The following is a 23,008-nucleotide window of genomic DNA, read 5'->3' on the forward strand; positions in this document are numbered from 1 at the left end:
GAATTCACTAAGGTGTCTCTCAGGGTGGCCTCGAACTCACGACAACCCCCCTTTCTCTGCCTCACGAGTGCTGGGACTAAAGGCGTGCGCCACCACGCCCCCGCCTGGTGTTTAACACACGGGTTGTCGGTGGAGTCGAGAGCACGACGTGGGTTTTTGTTCAGTCGTTTCTTGGGATCTATGTCCGAGTTTGCTAGTGCCTCCTTTATCCTCCTGCCTTGTAATCTCATGGACTCCAGCTGCAGAGGAATGTCCAAAGGAAGAGAGGGGGGCTGGAGAGATGGCATAGCGGTTAAGACATTTGCCTGCGAAGTCAAAGGACCTAGTGTCGATTCTCCAGGACCCACGTAAGCCAGATGCACAAGGAGGCGGATGCTTCTGGAATTCGTTTGCAGTGGTTGAAGGCCCTGGCGCGCCCATTCTGTCTGCCTCTTTCTCAAATTAGAGAGAGAGACAGACAGACAGACACAGGGCGGGGGGGGGGGAGGGTGTGCGGCAGCGCTGGAGAGATGGCTTAGCGGTTAAAGGCGCTTCCTTACAAAGTCTGACGACCTGGGTTCATTCCTCAGTATCCACGTAAGCTAAATGCACAAAGTGGCACATACATGTGGAGGTAGTTTGCAGTGCCCAGAAGCCCTGGTGTACCCATTCTCTGTCTGTTTGCAAATAAAAGGTGTGTGTATGTATGTATGTGTATGTATGTATATATGTGTGTACATATACGTGTGTGTGTGTATATATATATACACACACACATACATACACACACACACACACACACAGAGAGAGAGAGAGAGAGAGAGAGGGAGGGAGAGAGTAGTGTTTGAATTGTACACTAGAAGTTGCAAACAGAAAATCCCAAGGCCTTTTCTGAGATAAGGCTTTTGGAATTGGAGTATTCTTTAGGCAGAATCCTAACAAGACATAATGGAGAGGGCCTCAGAATAGGATTTCTTCCACCGTGTCACCCCGGAACTCGGAGGTCGGGTTCCATGTTTCAGAGCGACAGCAGTCTCAGAGCTCAGGCAACTGCTGTGAATTTAGAGAAAGTCCAGTTTAGGATATTGTGAACTTGACCTTTCCCTTGGACTAGGAGATTGTGGTACTACCATCCCCCTTTGACGTTGGAGTATGTGTGTCGTAGAGAATGAGTGCTTGTGTGCTGGTGAAGAATTTCTTCAAATTGGAGCTGGGGAGGTAGCTCAGTTGGTAGAGTGCTTGCCCAATATGCACAGGGTTGAGCTGCAGCACAGCATAAACCCAGTGTGGTGTCTGACACCTAATTTCGAACACCTGTAATCCTAGCGCTCAGAAACATAGGTGGATTAGAAGTGTAAGGTCATCTTCTGCTATGTAGCAAGTTCAAGGCCAACCTGGGATACAGGAGAGCTTTTCCTTGAAAAAAAAATTTCTTTAATGTAGGCTCTGAAAAAGGTCTGGACTTGAAAGTGCTTCCTTTGGTTTTCCTTATGGAAGGCCTGAAGAGAAGGGGTCAGGGAAACTTGACTGAATAGATCTGAACACCAAGTTCAGTGCTGGTGGTTGTCTTTTTCATTCTGTTTTTCTTGTTCAGAAATGGGATTTCTTATCCCCCTGAATAGTCAGCACTCAGAGCAGTATTAGGCAAGGCCTTGGGACTTGCTTTGACCAGTGGAATATGGAATACTGTGAGGCTTCCAGAACAAAGCCTCAGGAGTCCAAGCTGGGTAGAATCATTTCTTTGGTCTGTCGTTGGCTCACATCTTCTCCTTCAACAAATATTTTTGCTCCTGCTGTCTTCCTGCTCTGAGATCAGTGTGTACTGAAGGCAGCTTGCAGACAGAAGATCACAGGGAGGTCCAGGCATGGTGGTGCATACCTTTAATTCCAGTACTCAGGTGGCTGAGGTAGGAGGATCACCATGAATTCCAGATCATCCTGGGCCATAGTGAAACCATACCTCAAAAAAAAAAAAACAAAAAAAAAAAAAACCCAAAAAACTAAAACAGCCCCTTGGGCTGGAGGCAAGGTTTAGAGGTTAAGGCATTGTTTGCCTGCAAAGCCAAAGGACCTAGGTTCAGTTCCCCAGAACCCATGTTAGCCAGATGCACAAGGGAGCGCATGCACCTGGAGTTCGTATGCAGTGCAATTTACAAACAGTGTCGGCTATGAGTTCGCAGTCTTAGCCTTAAGTCCTTCCTGGCTCATCCTACAGTTAACAGAACTGGGCTCTAAGCATTCCTCTCTGTTGGCTGGCAGGAGGGTGAGCTTTGTGGGCTGCTGGAGCGACACTAGCTGAGGAGTTTTTCTTCCTTCCTGTTTTGTTTCTTACGCCACTGTAAAGTATTCGGCCTCCTACCTCTGACTCCACGATGTGCACTGACAGTCCCAGTACTCAAGGCACACACAGGATGCTCACCCACCACAAAGACAAGTTTGTCCAGGGCTACCATGGTAAGTTTCAGGGTCAGTCAAGACTATATAGTAAAACCTGTCACAGGAAGAAAAATTGAGAAGTCTGAAGACTTGGTGGAGGGGGCCACAAATTAGGAAGCCTTGCTGATCATGGAGTTGGAGAACAGAGCAAGTTTTCAAAATTTATTTTACAAAATTAAAAAACAATACAATTAATTTTTGTATGTATACTATTTTTACACATGAATAGATTTTTTTGTATGTGACCACAAATAAGATATGAAACAATTTCCCACATTTCAGTGAAAGTCCTCAAGCCTTCCTTTTGTACTGAGACCTACATCAAACACTTGGCAACCACATAGCAATCCTTTGCTCTCCTTGTTTTGTCTTTTCTAGAATGCCATACAAATGGAATGTATATATGTCATAGAAATGGAATCATATATGTAATCTTTTGGACAGGTTTTTTTTGTTGTTTATTTTTATTTATTTATTTGAGAGTGATGAGAGAGAGAGAAAATGGGCCCACCAGCGTCTCCAGCCACTGCAAATGAACTTCAGACATGTATGCCACCTTGTGCATCTGGCTTACATGGGTCCTGGGGAATTGAACCTCAAACAAGGGTCCTTAGGCTTCATAGGCAAGTGCTTAACCACTAAGCCATCTCTCCAGCCCCCCCTTTTATTGAGGTAGGGTCTTGCTCTAGGCCAGGCTGATCTGGAATTCACTATGTAGTCTCAGGGTGGCCTCGAACGCATGGTGATCCTCCTACCTCTCCCTCCTGAGTTCTGAGATTAAAAGCGTGTGCCACCATGCCTGGCTTGGACTGGATTCTTTAACACAATACATTTGAAGCTCAGTATATATATATATTTTTTAAGATTTACTTATTTGAGAAACAGGGGGAGGGAGAGAGAAAAAAATGGACTAGAGAGATGACTTAGCAGCTAAGGTGTTTGCCTGAGAAGCCTAAGGACCCAGATTTGAGTCCCTAGTACCCACATAAGCCGGTGGCACATGTATCTGGAATTTTTTTGCAGTGGCTAAAGGCCCTGGCATGCCCATTCTCCTTCCCTCTCTCTTTCTCTCTCTCTGCCTCTTTCTCTTTCAATGCCTACCAGCCTGGGTTCAATTACCTAGTCACCAAATGTAAATATAGACAGCCATTTGTTTGCAATGGCAAGAGATTCTGGTGCATAAGCACTTACACATACACAAATAAAAACCTTAGCCAGGCATGGTGGTGCATACCTTTAGTCCCAGTACTTGGGAGGCAGAGGTAGGAGGATTGCTGTGAGTTCAAGGCTACCCTGAGACTACATAGTGAATTCCAGGTTAGCCTAAGCTACAGCAAGACCCTACCTTGAAAAAACAAACAAAAAAATTATTATTTTTTTAAATTCTCTAGTGTTGGAAAAAGATAGTGTTTCTCTTTTTCTCGTGTGATTTTCTTATTTCAAATTAGGTATTAAGTGTCCCCGGTGGTTTAGTGGTTAGAATTCGGCATTCTCAAAAAGGTATTAAGTATGGCTAAAGACAATCTCACATGTATTAAACTTCTCTGGTATTACATTAAGATTTGGGGGCTGGGCATGGTGGCGCACGCCTTTACTTCTAGTACTCAGGAGGCAGATGTAAGAGAATCACTGAGTTCAAGGCCATCCTGACACTACATAGTGAATTCCTGGTCAGTCTGTCTAGACTAAGATCCTACCTTGAAAAACCAAAAAATAAAAGGATAAAAAGATTTGGACTGTGTCCAAAAACCTTTCTACAGGCTTTATGTTCACATTCCCATTTTCACTAATAACACTGATATTTTCCCTTTAACATGAATACCATTATTGAGCTGCCACACTGATAACAGTCAGTATTTGTTTCCCTTCAGAATAAAGTATCTCATGCTGTGAAAGTTCTGAGTTGTCTGGTAGTAACTTCCAAAGCTAACTGAATATACATCCACCCTAGGACCAGCAACCCCACTCCCTAAGTATACACACTAAGTGCATACATGCACCAAAAGACAAACATGTTCTCATAAACAACACGACCCTAAGCTGTAAAGTCTAACAGCCCATCAAGAGAATGAAGAAAAGTGATATATACTCAACGGAATTCTGTACAGAATAAAAATGAATGAACACTGCCACATGTATTAGAGGTTCAGAGACACAAGTTGTGTATAAAAGAATATATGATATATAATCCACTTTACATGAAGCTGTAGAATACATAAAAGCTAATCTGTAATGTTCAAGTTAAAACTGTGGTTGACTTTGAGGGAGTAACAGCCAATTGTTATTCAATAGTTGCAACAAGAAACACAGATCCCACCTCCTTTCTTCCATGCACCACATACACCAGCCAGCTTTTTACTAGTTTACACAAAAAGATACTGAAATTGAAAATAAGTGAATTTGAATGTTTGTAATAACTCAGCAGAGAGAAAGTTTAGTGAATCCAGTGATGAAAATATCAAGCTTTTATGCTGGGTGTGGTGGCACACACCTTTAAACCCAGCACTTGGGAGGCAGAGGTAGGATTGCTGTAATTCAAGGCCAGCCTGAGACTACATAGTGAATTGTGGGCCAGCCTGGGCTAGAGTGAGATCCTACCTTGAAAAGCCAAAAAAATTTTTAAGCTTCTATTTTCTAGGATTTTTGTCATTTATTATTATATATATATTTTTTCAAGGTATGGTCTCGCTGTAGCCTAGGTTGAACTAGAATTCACTATCTAGTCTCAGGGTGGCCTTGAACTCACAACAATCCTCCTACCTCTGCCTCCCAGTGCTAGGATTAACGGCGTGCACCTCTATGCCTGGCCATCTTTTGTCATTTATTTATACTATAATACTATTGCATTATAGGTTTGTAAATAGTTAATGTGATATATATGCCTTTAATCACTGACTGTCATTACAATTCTAGGCAACACCAAGTACAGAGTTTACTATGATTTAAAATGGTTTTACAAAAACAAAAAGGAAAAAAAAAATAAAATGGTTTTACAAAAAAGCCAATCACTTACTAAATTCTCAAAATTTTTTGTGAGTTTTCTGGTGGACAATGAGGTTTGATTTACAACTGAAGAACTTCCCACATTCTTTACATTCATATGGTTTCTCTCCTGTGTGAGTTTTCTGATGGCGAATCAGGTTTGATTTCCTACTAAAGGCCTTCCCACACTGGGGACAGCCATTGGATTTTTCTCCTGTATGTATCGTGTGGTGGACAGTAAGGATTGCCTTCTGGCGGAATGACTTCCCACATTCATTACAAAGGTAGGGCTTCTCCCCTGTATGAATTCTCTGATGGAGAGTGAGTGTTGTCTTTTGGCAGAAAGACTTCCCACAGTCATTACATACATAGGGCTTCTCCCCAGTGTGAGTCCTCTGGTGCACAGTGAGGGTTGTCTTCTGGATAAATGCTTTCCCACACTCATTACACCGGTATGGTTTCTCCCCTGTGTGAGTTCTCTGGTGATCGATGAGGTATGACTTCTTTCTAAAGGCACTTCCGCACTGAGTACATTCATAGGCTTTTTCTCCTGTATGTGTTTTGTGATGTCTAGTGAGGGTTGCTTTCTGGCGGAAGGACTTCCCACAGTCAATACAAAGATAGGGCTTCCCCTCTATGTGTGTTTTTTCATGAAGAGTCAGGGCTGTCTTCTGACGGAAGGCCTTTCCACATTGGCTGCAAACATAAGGTTTCTCACCAGTGTGAATCCGCTGATGTTCAATAAGGTATGACTTCCTTCTAAAGCTGTTCCCACAGTAAGGACATTGGAAGGGCTTTTCTTCCATTTGAGATTTTGGATGTACAATAAAAACAGACTTTCTACAAAGGAATTTCCCGTATTTGCATGTAGAGGGTTTCTTTTCCAGAAGATTATGAGGATGGATACTGAGGTCTGACTTTTCTATGAAGGCGATTTCATCTCTTGTGTAGTCTAGGATTTTTTCTCCTCTGTGAGCTCGAGGATGTGTGAGTGACATCCCTTTCACAAGGAAGGACTTGTCACAGGTATTGCTTTTGGGTGGTTGCTCTGGAGGCTGAATCTCCCGATGCCGAGCGCTGGCATCCTCTTCCGCTTGCCTGCAGAGAGACACTACAGGGTGGATTTTCTGTGTCTTGGCATTCAGGATTGATTTCTCCCAACCATGACTGTCACCAAACCTCTCTCTTGTAGGACTTCTATTTCTAACAATTAATTCTGAAATATCTTTCAAAACTTTTCCATCAGGTTTATGTTCAAATAGTGTTTCTGAAATGACATGGTTCTTATCTAGTGTAATTGTTCTACTGTAAGTATGACTTCTCTCTTTCACTTTTCTGTTGATGAATACAATGGATCTAGAATGCCTGTCTTGGTATTCTTTGAATATCACCAAAACATCTTCAGCTTTCCCATCTTCTAGAAGAGAATACAGTTAGCAATACTGTCAGTTGTCATGTAAATGCTGTGGGTTGGATACATATAAGCAAACAACCAATGACTAGACTATCTTTCTGGTTCTTCTGGTTAAGTTTTTCATAGGTGTACAAAATAAACACAAATCCTGCTATACCATTAAAATGAGAAATAAATATTTGTATCTCTGGCATGCTGCAACTAGAAGCTAGGTGAAAAAGCTGTAACAATTTCAAGATAAGTGAGAAGCAAACAAGGACTGTCATGTGAAAGATGGACTGCTTTCAGAAGGGGACAATTTGTGCAGAATCAAGTGAGCCCAGCAAGGAAACTCACTTAGGCAGAGAAAAGCTATGTGCTTATTCCCTCATACCTTAGTAAGTTACAAAATGTTTCTGTTCATTTCTTTCTCATTTCTATTTGCCAGCTATGGCAAATGAACCTTTTCAAACTCTCTTTTTTTAGTTTTTTGAGGCAGAGTTTCACTCTAGTCCAGGCTGACCTAGAATTCACTATGCAGTCCCAGGCTTGCCTAAAACTCATAGTGATCCTCTACTACCTCAGCCTCCCAAGTGCTGGGATTAAAGGAGTGTACCACCTCGCCCAGCTCTTTTTTTTTTTTTATTTTTTTTATTTGAAAGGAGAGATAGAGAGAAGGGAGTCAGAAAGAGAATGGGTATGCCATAGCCTCCAGCCACTGCAAGTGAACTTGAGATGTGTGCACCACTGTGCATCTGGCTTTATGTGGGTGATGGGGAATTGAACTTGTGTCATTAGGCTTTGCAGGTAAGCGTGTTAACTGCTAGCCATCTCTCCAGCCACTCAAATTTGTTTTCTAGTAGCCTATCCTCTAGGCCCCAACTGTCTATACGTTTTATTTATTCTTCTTTTTTAAAAGAATATTTAAAAATTTTATTTATTAATTTGAGAGAGAGAATGAGGCAGAGGAAGAGAGAAAGAGAATGGGTACACCAGGGCCTCCAGCCACTGCAAAAGAACTCTAGATGCATGCACCTCCTTGTGCATCTGGCTTATGTGGGTCCTGGGGAACTGAACCAAGGTCCTTTGGCTTTGCAGGCAAGCACTTTAACCACCAACCCATCTCTCTAGCCAGTTTTATTTATTTTTCAGTATAGGGTCTCACTCTAGCCTAGGCTGACCTGGGATTCACTATGTAGTCTCAGGCTGACCTCCAACTCCCAGCAATCCTCCTATCCTACAGTGTTAGATCTACTTCCCAGAACAATTAAAATATGTATCTATTATAATCCATGTTGCAAATACATTTGCCTTTTGGTTTTATCATTGCTGCTGGATTTTCTATTTTCAAAAGAAAATAAAGGCCAGGCGTCGTGGCTCACACCTTCCATCCCAGTACTCAGGTAGGAGAGGAATGAAGTTTATTTCCAATGGCAAGAGGTCTTGGTGTGCTATCTTTCTCAAGGAAATAAATAAACTTTTAAAGGTGTCAAATATCTGAGATTTCATTCCAAGTAGATTTTTGGGGGGGGGGGGCATTAACAGTGTTCCCCTCTCCTGCCACCAGACTTTATTTATTTACTTATTTTTATTTGTTGGTTTTTCAAGGTAGGGTCTCACTCTAGGCCAAGCTGAACTGGAATTCACTATGTAGTCTCAGGGTGGCCTTGAACTCATGCTGATCCTCCTACCTCTGCCTCCCGAGTGCTGGGATTAAAGGTTTGTGCCACCATGCCAAACCAGATTTTTGTTAATTTATAGTATTGGAGATTGAACCAGCAGCCTCACACGTGCTAGGCTTCCCACTGGATTTTATCTGTGCAAACTCACCTAAGTATCTCTGAGTTGGAAAAAATTTCTCTGTCCAGAGTTCTTCTCCTTGTTCCAACTTGCGGATCATATCAGGCTTAGTTATTTGAAACCCTGATAATGAAAAAATGACACTTGGTCAAAACTGTATGGACTTTCAACTGTTGAGAAAGATACTACCTTACAGTAGAAGATGACATATGAATTAATGTTTTACCAAAGTCAATACCTTGTATTAGGCAAGTAAGGATATAATCATTTGTTAACAAAAGAAATTCAGCATCTCTGGCTCTTAAAATTCAAAGTTCTGGCCGGGTGTGGTGGCACACGCCTTTTAGTCCCAGCACTTGGGAGGCAGAGGTAGGTGGATAGCCATGAGTTTGAGGCCACCCTGACACTATATAGTGAGTTCCAGTTCAGACTGGACTAGAGTGAGACCCTACCTCAGAAAAAAAAAAAAAAAATTCAAAGTTCTGTGTTTCAGGTATTGTGTGTATGTCTGTATCTGAAACAGCATCTCACTCTACAGCGCAGGCAAGCCTGAAAATATGTAGCCCAGGCTTGCCTTGAACTCCTGATGATCTTGTGACCTCAACTCTTTCAGTAAGGACTTGGATTACAGACATAAGCCATTACACCTGGCATGTTTCAGGAATTCTTTTTTTAAAAAACATATTTTTATTTATTTATATTTATTTATTTGAGGGGGGAAGGAGAGAGAATGGGTATTCCAGGGTCTCCAGTCACTGTAAGTGAACTCCAGACTCATGTACCACCTTGTGCATCTGCCTTATGTGGGTCCTGGGAAACTGAACCAGGGTTCTTCAGCTTTGCAGGCAAATTCCTTAACTGCTAAGTCACCTCTCTAGCCCTAATTTCTTCTGGTGTGCACACTAGTGTGTGTGTGAGAGAGACATGCACATGTACGTGCCCATGCGATGCATGTGTACTCTCTTGTGGTAGGGTACACTTGCCTGTGGTGGCCAGAGGGGAACATTTGTTGTCCCTGCCCACTGCTCTTCTGTCCATTCTTGCTTGAGCCCAAGTTACTAATTCTGGAAACTGCTGTTTATTTGCAAGCTCTGAGAATTCTCTGCTCCCCACAGAACACATGCGGCCATACCCAGCTGTTTATGTGGGTCAGGTCTCCTCAGGTTCTGATGCTTGCTCCTGAAATGGTCTTAGCCATCTCTGTAACCTGTGTTTCAGGAATTCCTTCCTTCCTCCCTCCCTCCCTCCCTCCCTTTCTTTCTTTTTTTTAATTTTTTATTTATTTATTTGAGAGCGACAGACACAGAGAGAAAGACAGATAGAGGGAGAGAGAAAGAATGGGCGCGCCAGGGCTTCCAGCCTCTGCAATGAATTCCAGACGCGTGCGCCCCCTTGTGCATCTGGCTAACGTGGGACCTGGGGAACCAAGCCTCGAACCAGGGTCCTTAGGCTTCACAGGCAAGCGCTTAACCGCTAAGCCATCTCTCCAGCCCCCTTCCTTTCTTTTTGAGGGAGGGTCTCATTTTAGTCCAGGCTGACCTGGAATTCACTATGTAGTCCAGGGTGACATTGAACTCATGGCGATCCTTCTATCTCTGCCACCATGCCTGGCTCTTTTTTTTTTAAAAATTATTATTTCAGAAAGAGAAAGTGAGAGAAAGAGAGTGAGAGGGAAGGAGGGAGAGAATGGGGATACCAGGTCCTCCAGCCACTGCAAATGAATTCCAAATGCATGTGCCACTATGTGCATCTGGCTTACATGGGTACTGGGGAATTGAACCTGGGTCCTTAAACTTCCCAGGCAAGCACCTTAATGACTAAGCCCTCTCCCAGCCCTTGTTTCAGGAATTCTTTTTTGTTATTGTATAATAGTTTTATTTTTATCATTTACTATTTTTATATTTTACGTACAATATTTTTATCTGAGTAAAAATAGAAAATAACTATTCTATGTAAAATTATAAAAAACACAAAGAAATATACAGTTGTTATTATGACAGCATAAGTGTCTTTATTTAAAGAGTTAAAATAGATGCAAAAATCCTCCTACCTTTTACAAGATTTTTTTTCTCTGGGAATAAGTGAAATATTGAAGTATCAATATTTTTATGTCCATTAGATCTGAAGACATTGAGTTAGTCATAGATTTAGCAATTATGAGTTTTATAACATTTTAATGCTATTCTAAAGTTCTTTATTTTATAGGCAGTTTAAAATGATAAATCCAGAAAATGACTGACCTCACCAAAAATCTTTGAAGGTGCAACCTTTTAAAAGAAATATCATACCTGAACACTACCATTAGTCTGGAAAGAAAACTAAATAATTCTTCCTAATTTATATGGTTTGATACCAAAATGAATGTGATCAGTTGATTCATATGAAGATTAACTAGATACAGCAGTTCTTCTAACTGGCTGGATTCTTACAAGACTAACACACGTCATTAAACTTTAGGCTCAGGCTAGTGAGACATGTATAAAAAGTAGCTCTGTGTAAACCACATGGACAAAAAGTTTGAAAACAAAAGTGAACAGTTCATTATTCCTTTACTTATACAAAAGAAGCCAGTGTCTTCCTTTGAAAATAAAATTCTACCATGAAAAAAATCATGAGAAAACAGAATTAACAGCACAAATTATACTTTCTCTCAATACAAGCTATATATTTTTTTCGAGGTAGGGTCTCACTCTAGCTCAGACTGAACTGGAATTCACTATGTAGACTCAGGGTGGCCTTGAACTCATGGTGATCCTCTTACATCTGCCTCCTGAGTATTGGGATTAAAGGCATGCGCCACCAAGCCCAGCTAACACAAGATATTTAATTAATTTATTTATTTATTAGAAACAGAGAGAGAGAGGGAGAGGTAGAGACAGAAAGTGAGAATGGGTGTTCCAGGACCTCCAGACACATGCGCCTCCATGTGCATCTGGCTTACATGGGACCTGGAGAATTGAACCTCGGTCCTTAGGCTTCGCAGGCAAATGCTTTAACCACAAAGCCATCTCTCCAGCCCAACACAAGCTTTTTTAAAAGACAGAACCTAGTAAACATCAGCTCCAATCAGGACAACAGACACATAAGGGCAGACAAACGAATGAGCTCATGAAATAATAGTGACTGGTTTTGTGCATTAAGGGTGGTGAGAGGTGGAGAACAAGGAACTACCTCTGCCAACTTATGATGAAGAAAAAAAGCTGCTGTCAGGAGAAACTGGACAGAAAGTAGTTTTGGGGTGGAGGCAGGAGGATCGCCGTGAGTTCGAGGCCACCCTGAGACTACAGAGTGAATTCCAGGTCAGCCTGGGATACAGTGAGACCCTACCTCGGAAAACCAAAAAAATAAAAAAGACAGGGACTCTATTATTTTTTATTGTCTTCTACTCAAATAGTCCTATATTCGTAGTACCCAAATTGTACTAATAATTTGCCAGTCTACTGCTTAGGTTTATAAATAAGCAAAAATGAATGATGTAAATTTACTTTTTCTACATCTTTACTGCAGAATCTTAAAGGATCTCATATAAATGAACCAACAGTACATGTTCAAGTCCCATAGCACAGCACAGGTGTTTGAGACCCCTCTTCTTCTGGTCCCCCATGCCTGCCCCATGCTTTAGTCCAACCACCATGCAGTGTGGTAGCAACTGCCAGGCTCCCACTGCCACGGCTCTTGTCCAACACCAGGTGAGGTCTTCTAAAGCCGCTTTTGTATATAAAATGAAGGAAAGGATGAGGGCCGTGTATTTGAGGAACAACCTTCTCCTATGACATATGACAGCTACCTGCCAGTTTCTTATCATGATCCATGCATAATACTTTAGAGCAAACAAAAGAAAAAAGACTTTCCTAGCCATTTCTGTTTAGTGTTAGCACGCAGTAAGGCCTTACACATAGTTCAGTTTCAAAGAACTTAAAACAATTTAATAATCTCCCTTTTGAGTATCTTTATGCTTGGATATATGTATATATCCAAGGTGGTTATGTGTATAGATATTTGCAGACATATACATATCTAATATTCAAAAAGAAAAATAAACGGGAAGCTTTATTTTAAAGAAGACTGCCTATAAGGAGGCCAAACTTTCCTTTTATAATTATTTGCAAGTAATTAATTAATATCTTTATAGATTAAGTACTGTTGTCTGATGTAAAGTCTTTGTTTCACCACAAACACAAGTGATGTGCATAATAAATCAGAACTATCAACTTTTTTTCCTTAAACAAAGGAAATCACATCAAACTTAACCAAACTTTTCTTTTTTGTTAAGGTATATTTTTTCAGTTTTTTACATCTCTGACAGAAAAAACCAGATAATTTTGGAATTTTGCAATAGCTCCTTAACTACAGTTAAATGCCTCTCAAAATAATCTACATTTTTGGCCTGACAAAATGAACAATCTATACAGAAAACCATTAATAATGGCTTCAGTTAAGCCAGATTGAAACCTGGATCTCCTTCAGCACTGCTCCTTGCCAGCTAACTTATTATGTCCTCTACTTGCAAACATATAAATAACCTGATACTTTAGTCCCTTATTATTGTGATTTTATAAGAACGTTTTTGCTCTGCTTGATTAGATGAAACAGGCACACACCGCTTAGCTGAGAACTTGCATTTTCTGGTTCTATGGAGAGCAGCATTGAAAGCAAAGAGAGGAAGCAGCCCCATGTTCAGAAAGTTAAGCAGACTGCTCCCTGGAGATGCTGCACTGACTCTTCAGCTTTGGATGCTACTAGTTATTTTTGGTAGGGCCATATAGTAATACTGACCAGTTTAGCTTTTGACTGTTAATGAAGTATTCCAAAATGGACATGTTCTCACATTGTAGCCATTGTAGTGATTCTTTAATGTACACATTTTCTAAAATATATTGCTCAACGTAAAAAGATCCAAATTTGCAAGAATATGAAATATTTATAAAAAATCATGCATCTGATTGTACAATTTAGAAATAAGAATCAAACTCAGTAATAAAGTTACGAGCAATACTTGCTCTAAACATTTAAGAAAAACCTTCAGGTCCCATAGGGTTTTGGACCTCAGTTATCCTTTTCTGTTTGTAGAGAGGCGGCAGACAAGGCTAAGCTGTGACTGGCTGGGCAATTCCATGGAGCTGCATCTTTGCAAGTTTTTTTTTTTTTTTTTTTTTTCCCCCGAGGTAGGTTCTCACTCTAGCTCAGGCTGACCTGGAATTCACTATGGAGTCTCAGGGTGGCCTCAAACTTATGGTGATCCTCCTACCTCTGCCTCCCGAGTGTTGGGATTAAAGGCGTGCACCACCACGCCTGGCTTTGCAAGTTTCTTTTGTTCACATTCTGTCACCAGACGGTTCAGTTCTGTTGCACTGTACCCAATAAGAGTCTTCAAGTCACAAACTTGTACACAAATATCTTGCCTTGAACTTTATATAAATCATGCCCCCCATTATAATAATACTGCAATGCACGACTGAGTTTCTCATAGTTCACTGTAGGTTTGTTATTACGTTGACTCCATTTTTGTGCAACCAGTTCATGCTGGTTTAGCTTAAACTCTCCTTCATCACCAACCCAAGAAATACAGTCTTGAGCATCCTTGTCAATGAGAAGTTCTGGCAAAAACTGCCATAGTTGGATTTGACCATTGTTTCCTGATCTGTTCCCTGGTGAACATGGATCTTCTCCTGAAATTCTTGGGGCTCTGGGGTAGCAGACTGCACTGAGGCTGGGATAATCTGCACAGGCTGGTAAATTGTAACTATCTCATTCATTTGCTGTTCTTGGCTTGCCAAGACACAGCCCAAGGCACTCCTGTTCTTTCCTATATCATTCCAGAGCAGCAGCTCACTTGTCACTTGTTCTGACGGTTCATCTGCAATGGGTGTAATGTGTTTTGTGCCATCAATAGTTATCACTTGGGCTTCTTCAACAAGACGTGCTTCTGCTTCAACATGGTGGGCATCAAGTTTCTGCAGTCTTCACAATTTCAAGAATGTTTAGCTTTGGCTCAATTCCTTGGTAAGAAATGACCTATACACTAAGCTGTACAGTCCCATCTGTTTTTACTCCCTGGTCAAACAAGCTTCGTTCTGCATCCAGCTGGATATCTTGCAGACAAATTTCATGAGCATCCAAAGAACACTGAAGTCTTGGTTCTAGCAATTTCCTTAAATTGCCTATGGGTTCATTAATGCCTGTGGCTTGACTTAAACATTCAGCTGGGGTGTAGGTCTGTTCCACAGTACTCTTCTCTGTGCACTCTGGCTTCTCTGTTCCATCAATCTCAACTTCTATCAGCTCAGCCCACCTCTGGGATTGACTGCGCTCCATGGCTGCCCAAGAAAGGCAGCAGCGTGCTCCATGTGTGACCTCTCTCTCAGGAAGTCCTGAAGCTCCTGCCTACAGAGTGTGATGCCCCTGGACCCTTCATGAGGAGACGCTGAGAAGCCCTGGCCCCTCTCCCACCTCCCAGGCCTTTTTTTTTTTCTTGCTCTTGTCCAGGCTGACCTGAAATTCACTATGTATTCTCAGGGTGACTTTGAACTCACAGTGATCCTCCTACATCTGCCTCCCGAATGCTGGGATTAAAGGTGTATGCCACCATGCTTGGCCTTGTTTCAGGAATTCTTAAAAGGGTTTGACTTACCCACAGACATGAAGTGGCAGTAGTTTTCCAACATCACATCCCTATACAGGGCCTTCTGGGTGGGGTCCAATTGTTGCCACTCCTCCGGGGTGAAGTCCACAGTCACATCCTTGAACGACACTGATCCCTGTAAGGGCATACTCTAGTTTATCCTGAAGTGATCAGAATGCACCCAGGAGCAATCACCTGTTGTCTCTACACACTCAGGTCACACTACTTGTCTCAAATGCAACTGATTATCTGGTAGAGCAAAAGGAATCAAACCTTGATTCTGGTCATGAAAAATTATAGGCACAGATTAAGAGAGAGCTACACAGGAGTGGGATACCTTCCAGTGCGTTGTTGGCTAGGGAAGTCCCTGATGCCCCCAGAACACTACAGGCCATTGCCAAGGCTCTTTTTCTACCAGAACTGGATGATAAGACCCTACTACTGAAGACTTCATATGCTTGGGCTGCAGGTCAGAGAAATCAAGCTGGAGCTGAGCTGGAAACCTCCTTCCTGTTGATTAGCTATCAGAAGGCTGGAGGAGTTGTTGCATGCAGCCATTCAGAGGAGAGAAGTCATCAGCAGTGGTGAGCAGCAATGGATACTGCAAGCCTTAAGACTGGCCAGCTAGGCCAAGTGTGCCAACTGGTATAATAGTGGCAAGTCTATAATATGGGAACCAACAGTCTCTAATTGAACAGGAGGCCTGCTCTACAGGAGTTAATACATACCCAGTATTGAAATTCTAGTCAAAAGCCAAAAGTCAAAGGGGAGGTCATGAGCCCTAGGGGAATAACACCTGCTGTTTTCTGGCTAAATGTGCATACTATGCTCACCAAACTGTCCTCTAAGCACTTAAAAAAATTTTTTTTTTTATTTACAAGCAGAGAAACAGAGAAGAGACAAAATTGACACACCAGGACCTTCAGTTCCTGTAAATGGACTCCCGATGCATGTGCCACCTTGTGCATCGGGCTTTACATGGGCTCTGGGGAATTAGAATAAGGTCATTAGGGTTTGCATGTCAAGCGTCTTAATCATCTAAGTACTTTTTAATCACTTTTGGTTAATCACCCTCACTTTTGGTGAGAGAAACTTCTCTTTTCAGATGGTAGTGGCCACAGGGTGACTCAAAAGTCACCACAGCCGGGCATGGTGGCACATGCCTTTAATCCCAGAACTTGGAAGGCAGAGGTAGTAGGATCACCTTTTGCCACTGCAAATGAGCTCCAGATACATGTGCTGCTTTGTGCATCTGGCTTTACATGGGTACTAGGGAACTAAATCCAGGTTATCAGGCTTTGCAAGCAAGTGCCTTTAACAGCTGAGCCATCTCTCCAGCCCTTATTTTCACTCCCTGTTTTTTTTTTTTTTTTTTTTTTTGGTAACCCAGGTTGGAGAACTCACAATCCTTGTGCCTCTGCCTTCCAAGTGCCACCAAGGCCAGCTCCTTAGTTTTCTGTTTGTTTTTGTTTTTAGGTTTTTTTCAAGGTAGGTCTCACTGTAGCCCAGGCTGACCTGGAATTCACTATGTAGTCTAAGGGTGGCCTTGAACTCATAGCAATCCTCCTACCTCTGCCTCCTGAGTGCTGGGATTAAAGGTGTGCACCACCACACCCCACTCCTTAGTTTTCTGTACAAATTCATACTTAAATATCTACCCTGAAAACCTCACAAAACAGGATCCCTTTCTACAAACTAATCATGTGATCTAACAATACTACACCCAAACTTATCATTGCAAAACCAGTTAGTGGAGGTGAACCAGGTTTTCTCATGTCTGATCCTTGAATACTCACAGATTAGACCTCAAATCAGTGACGAGGTAAGATATTCACTCAAGTAGTATATTTCTCTTTGAATTAAGTCCATACATTTCTGTCATGCAGTACTTCCACGAGAAGCTGAGAAAGGAGACGATGACTAATAACCAATCATGGGTGAACGTCACCTGTAATTGGAAGGTGTTCTGGGGAAGGCTTGAGCTTATCTGGCTGGAACTAGGCATGGACTGGAGATTTGCAGAGCCAGTGAGCAACCCAAGGGTGCAACACATGGGAGGAGCAACCCCTGCATATTTGCTTCACATGGTTTTCTTGCTCTCCCTCATCTGCGCTCTGACTAGAGACCCTGGACCTAATCTGCAGATTGTTTCATTGGAGCAAATCCCAATATCCAGACAGCTGAAGCAATACTGCTAAACAAATGTTAATATTCCCTGAAAGAAAAGAGAGGAAATATCATCTCACCTTAGACATGGCTTTGAGATTTGTAACAGGTGAAACTTGTCGTTTGAGCTTTTCTTTCGAACAAGAGAAGAGTCCTATGAAGGCAAAGATGGAAGTATAAGGGACTGGAGGGAACACAACTTTCAGCAGTACATCTCTCAAGAATAACCCCATCAGGAGGTAATATGATGGAGAATGGAATTTCAAAGGGGAAAGTGCGGTGGGGGGAGGGAGGGGGTATTACCATGGGATATTTTTTATAATCATGAAAAATGTTAATAAAAAATGTGAAAAGGAAAAAAAATTAAATTAAAAAAAATAAAGAATAACCCCATCAGAGCTGAGTCAGCTCTGTTTCAGCACCTTCCTAATCTGAGAGCACTGCAGAAATCTAGGACAAAGGTTAGTAGGAAAATAGACAAGTTCTGATCTCTCCCCAACACCAGAAGCTTTGTCTCTTGCTGGGGTAGAATGTTCTATCTTGGAAATGGAATGTTGAGCTTTTCACTTTAACTCCCCCTCCCATCTCCCATGGAGCCCAGGGTACTGAATATGTCCAAGATGCTCCTCATGGGCTGGGGATGTAGCACAGTGCTAGAGCATTTGCCCAGCATGAGCTAACTCTGGGATCCATCGTCACAACTGCTCAAACTACAAACTATTTTCCATGATCTTTCTATTGATTTACACTGTCTCCAGCAGGACATGAGATGACCTCCCTATAACCTATGAACAGTCTTTATCTTTGCATCTTTGCCTATCACCTCTACATTCTAGTTTTAAAGGTATAAATTTCAATTTTTACTTTTGTTTATTTATTTGACAGAGAAAAAGGGAAAGAGAGAGAGAGAGAGAGAATGGGACTGACAGGGTCTCCAGCCACTGCAAACGAACTCCAGACATGTGCATTCCCTTATGAATCTGGCTAATGTGGGTCCTGGGGAATCAAACCTGGGTCCTTTGGCTTAGCAGGCAGACGCCTTAACAGCTAAACCATCTCTCCAGCCCTAAAGCTATATATATATTTTTATCATGGGTGAGAATAAACTTCCCTTAGTAACTTAAAAAATTATTTATTTTTTAATAATTTAAAAATTATTTTTATTTATTCATCTTTTTACAACTTTTATTCATTTATTATTTTATGTATTTATTTATTTATTTTTGGTTTCTCGAGGTAAGGTCTCACTCTAGCTCAAGCTGACCTGGAATTGCTCTCAGGGTGGCCTTGAACGCATGGCAATCCTCCTACCTCTGCCTCCCTAGGGCTGGATTAAAGGCATACACCACCATGCCCAGCTTTTATTCATTTATTTGAGAGAGAATGGGCGCAGCAGGGCCTTCAGCCACTGCAAATGAACTAGATGCATGCACCACCTTGTGCATCTGGCTTATGTAGGTCCTGGAAATCAAACCTGGGTCCTTTGGCTTTGAAGGCAAGCACCTTAACTGCTAAGCCATCCCTCCAGCCATATTCTTTTATTTTTGAGAGAAAGAAAGGGTGAGAATGGGTGCGCCTTGGCCTTTCAGATGCTATGGATGAACTCCAGACATGCGAGCCCCCTTGTGCGCAGGTGCGACATTACGTGCTTGCGTCACTGTGTCTGGCTACTTGGGACCTGAGATTCGAGCATGCATTATTAGGCTTTGCAAGCAAGCACCTTAACCACTAAGCCATCTCTCTACCCCTATTTATTTATTTTTTTAATTTGAAACAGGCTCTTGCTTTGGGGCCCAGGTATCCCAAACTCACTATGTAAACCAGGCCAAGCTGGCCTTAAACTAATAGTGATCAACCTGCCTCACTCTTCCAAGTGCTGGAATTATAGGTATGGGCCACTCTGCCAGATTATTTTTTTGTAATAACATCTTCTTACATTTTGTTCTAGTTTTGCCATAGGTTTTTATTTTCTCATTAGTTAACACTATCAACTTTCTTTTTTTTTTCCTTTTTTAAATTTTCATTAACATTTTCCATGATTATAAAATATATCCCATGGTAATTCCCTCCCTCCCCACCCCCACACTTTCCCATTTGAAATTCCATTCTCCATCATATTACCTCCCCATTACAATCATTGTAATTACATATATACAATATCAACCTATTAAGTATCCTCCTTCCTTCCTTTCTCTACCCTTTATGTCTCCTTTTTAACTTACTGGCCTCTGCTACTAAGTATTTTCATTCTCACTCAACTTTCTTTAAAATGTATTTATTAGCTGGGTGTGGTGGCTCACGCCTTTAATCCCAGCACTCAGGAGGCTGAGGTAGAAGAATCCCTGTGAGTTTGATGTCACCCTGAGACTACATAGTGAATTCCAGGTCAGCTAGGGCTAGAGTGAAGCCCTATCTCAATAAAACAAAAAGAATAACAACAATATTTATTTAGGGCTGGAGAGATGGCTTAATGGTTAAGGTACTTGCCTGCAAAGCCAAAGGACCCAGGTTCAATTCCTCAGGACCCATGTAAACCATATTCACAAAGTGGCATGTATGTCTGGAGTTTGATTCCAGTGGCTGGAGGCCCTGACATGACCATTCTCTCCCTCTCTCCTGCCTCTTTCAATAATAAACTAAAATATTAAAAAATATTTATTTATTTCCAAGCAGAGAGACAGACAGACAGACAGACAGACACACACACACACACACACGGGGGGGGGGGGGGGGAGAACAGGTGTAGCAGGGCCTTTGCCACTGCTAATGAACTCCAGATGCATGCACTACTTTATGCATCTGGATTTACCTGGATACTGGGGAATTGAACCCTGGGCTGTTAGGCTTTGTAGGCAAGTGCCTTAAACACTGAGCCAGCTTCCAGCCAGTTATCAAAATAACTATTTATTTTTATTTTTTGGTTTTTCAAAGTAGGGTTTTTCACTCTAGCCCAGGCTGACCTGGAATTCACAATGTAGTCTCGTGGTGGCCTTGAACTCACAGCGATCCACCTACCTCTGCCTCCCAAGTGCTGGGATTAAAGGCGTGTGCCACTATGCTCGGCTTTTTCAAAATAACTATTTTAATTACTGAAGCAAGACTGGTCTTATAATTAAAAATGATTCACACTGGGTATGGTGAGGCACGCCTTTAATTCCAGCACTTGGGAGGCAGGCTAGGAGGATCCCTATGAGTTTGAGGCTAGCCTGAGATTACATAGTAAATTCTAGGTCGGCCTGGGTTAGAGTGAGACTCTTCCTCAAAATCCTAAACCAGATGACTCTCACCTTTAATCCCAGCACTCAGAATGCTCAGTAGGAGGACTGCTGTGAGGTCAAGGCCAGCCTGGGCTACAGACTGAGTTCCAAAAGACCAAAAAAAAAAAAAAAAAAGCATGGCAAATATGTTTTATATTGTAATTTCCAGGAGCAGAAAAAAAACTTAGAAATAAATGTTCAAAATGGTAGTTATGGCCAGGTGTGGTGGCTCATGCCTTTAGTTCCCAGCACTCATGAGGCAGAGGTAGGAGTTTGAGGCCAACTGAGACTACACAGTGAATTTCAGGTCAGCCAGGGTTAGAGTGAGACTGTATCTTAAAACACCAAGATAAGGTAGTGATGGGTGAAAAGTGTTACTTTTCCTGCATGAATAACCACCCATTTATTGCAAGATGCTGTTTTTAGTTAACAAAGTGCTTCCAGGTAATCAATCTCACCACCTTTCCAATCCTCATACCTGTATGCTGTTTGTTAAACTGCTCCCTAGTTAAAACTTTGGGAGCCAGGCGTGGTGGCGCACGCCTTTAATCCTAGCACTTGAGAGGCAGAGGTAGGAGCATTGCCATGAGTTGGAGGCCACCGAGACTACATAGTGAATTCCAGGTCAGCCTGGGCTAGAGCACCACCCTACTTCGAAAGAAAAAATTGTGTGTGTGGGGGGGGGGGCGGGGAGAGGAGCGCCTAATGTCTACTATTCGGATAACCAGAGAATACACAACTGCCAGGCTTGGTGGTGTACACAATCAGGAGGGAAAGGCAGGCGCATGAGGGGTTCGCTGTAAGTTCCAGGCTAAACTACATAGGCCAGCTTTGGCTACATAATCAGATCTTGTGGTTATCTAGCTTCTCCATCACTTAAATATCAAAGACATGGCAGTCATAAAGCCACCAGACATAACAGTAGAACATACAGTGCATAGTCATCTCCAATGAGACATGCTTCCGAAGACCGCTAACCCCACAGCCTTCACACGCCAGTCACAGCTACACAGCGAACCCTACACAACTCCAGGCAAAGTCACAATCGCGTCCACGGGTCGCCTTCGATGTTCCCCCGTCCGAATCTCGAATGCAGTTCGCACGCACCTCGTGTAGAAACCGCGACCGGCAGCTGAAGTCCCCAGCGGGACTCGGTCCCCTGGACATCCGCTCGCCCTCACACCCCGGGGCGCCTCAGGGGCCGCCTCCCGCGCGCTCTCCCTCGGGGTCACGCCCCGACCACACCCGAGGCCCGGCTCCTGGGGAAGAGAGCAGACAGGTCCCCACCCGCAAGTTACCAGGCCCGGCCCGCACGCCCAGCTTCCCGCGTGGCTTGCCCATCCGAGTGCGGGCGTCAGACTGCGCTCGGGGCCCGGAGCATCCGGGTCGCGCGGGCCGCTTCAAGGCCCGGGACCGGCGGCGTCTCCCCGCGCGGCGCGGCTCATTGCGCCTGCGCGCGCGCTCGGCGGCTCCCAGGAGGCCGCGCGGGCCCCAGTGCTCAGGCCGCGCTCCTCGCTGGCGCGCTCCCTCCGCTGGCGCCCCGGGCTGCCAGCCCCGCGCGCAGACCTCGGCTTCGGGGACGCTGTGCCCCGGGCCGTGACCATCTTTGTGTGGGGAAGAGGCGAGAGGAGCTTCGGGACGCGGACCGGTGTGTGGAGGCGGGAGCCCGCGGCGCTGTGGCCGCCGTCTGAGTGGGGTGCAGGCGTGGGCACTGTCTCCGTGGGGTGTGGGCACAGGATGGTGCACCATGGAGGCCTCCTCTGCTTCTGTAGACCCACCGCAATCCGGTGACCAGCTGTCATCCTGCGCAGCCCCTGGCCTCCTGTGAAACATTTTCCCCTCCTCCCAAGGCTCCATGGTTTCATCGAGCAGTTCTGGAGGGTTATGCGGAACTCCTCCTGTGACTGCTGAGACCCATTCAGTACCTTGTCAGCCTGCATGTCACAGAAGGCATGGAGCAGGCCCGATGGTGGCGAGGGAAAGGAGAAAGTTTGGCGGTGGGGTTAGAAGAAAGAGGCTCAATGGCAAAGAGCAGGCTTTATTGAAAGTATAGGGCCCGAAAGACCCTGGAAACAAGAGTGTACGCTGGGTGACCGTGTTCTGGGAAGTTTTATTAGCCCTGGGATTAATGATGTGCACCACCATGCCTGGAAGCCTGGAATTTTTTATAAGAAAATAGGATTTTAGTTTTAGGTGTCTGACCCTATTCTTGTACCTAAATCAGACTCTAGGTAGAACTTTTTGTAAAAGGTAGGTTCTCATATATCCTATGTTGGTTTTGAACTTACTACATAGCAGAAGATGGCCTTAAATGTCTGAGCCTCCTGATTCTTGCCTCCACCTCCATTGCACCAGGATTACAGGTGTGCACCA

General features: G+C 43.2%; 1 protein-coding gene across 5 annotated transcripts; it reads right to left on the minus strand.

Annotated features, from left to right (window-relative positions):
* Positions 1 to 5,087: 5,087 nt before the first annotated feature.
* On the minus strand, positions 5,088 to 22,036 carry Znf382 (zinc finger protein 382). Of its 5 annotated transcripts, XM_045153803.1 has the most exons (6): positions 21,743 to 21,899; positions 17,459 to 17,532; positions 17,009 to 17,113; positions 15,222 to 15,348; positions 8,621 to 8,713; positions 5,088 to 6,814 (listed from the first exon to the last, which is right to left on the minus strand). In XM_045153803.1, exons 4-6 carry the CDS (start codon positions 15,253 to 15,255, stop codon positions 5,436 to 5,438), a joined length of 1,506 nt encoding a protein of 501 aa, XP_045009738.1. In that variant the 5' UTR covers positions 15,256 to 15,348; positions 17,009 to 17,113; positions 17,459 to 17,532; positions 21,743 to 21,899; the 3' UTR covers positions 5,088 to 5,435. The 5 variants fall into 5 exon arrangements, with proteins under 5 accessions (XP_045009738.1, XP_045009735.1, XP_045009737.1 ...); XM_045153800.1 differs by lacking the exons at positions 17,009 to 17,113; positions 21,743 to 21,899 and adding an exon at positions 21,934 to 22,036; XM_045153802.1 differs by lacking the exons at positions 17,009 to 17,113; positions 21,743 to 21,899 and adding an exon at positions 21,923 to 21,942.
* Between the last annotated feature and the right edge of the window lie 972 nt (positions 22,037 to 23,008).

This window comes from Jaculus jaculus, chromosome 7, assembly GCF_020740685.1.
Source record: "Jaculus jaculus isolate mJacJac1 chromosome 7, mJacJac1.mat.Y.cur, whole genome shotgun sequence".
Taxonomy (NCBI): Eukaryota; Metazoa; Chordata; class Mammalia; order Rodentia; family Dipodidae; genus Jaculus; species Jaculus jaculus.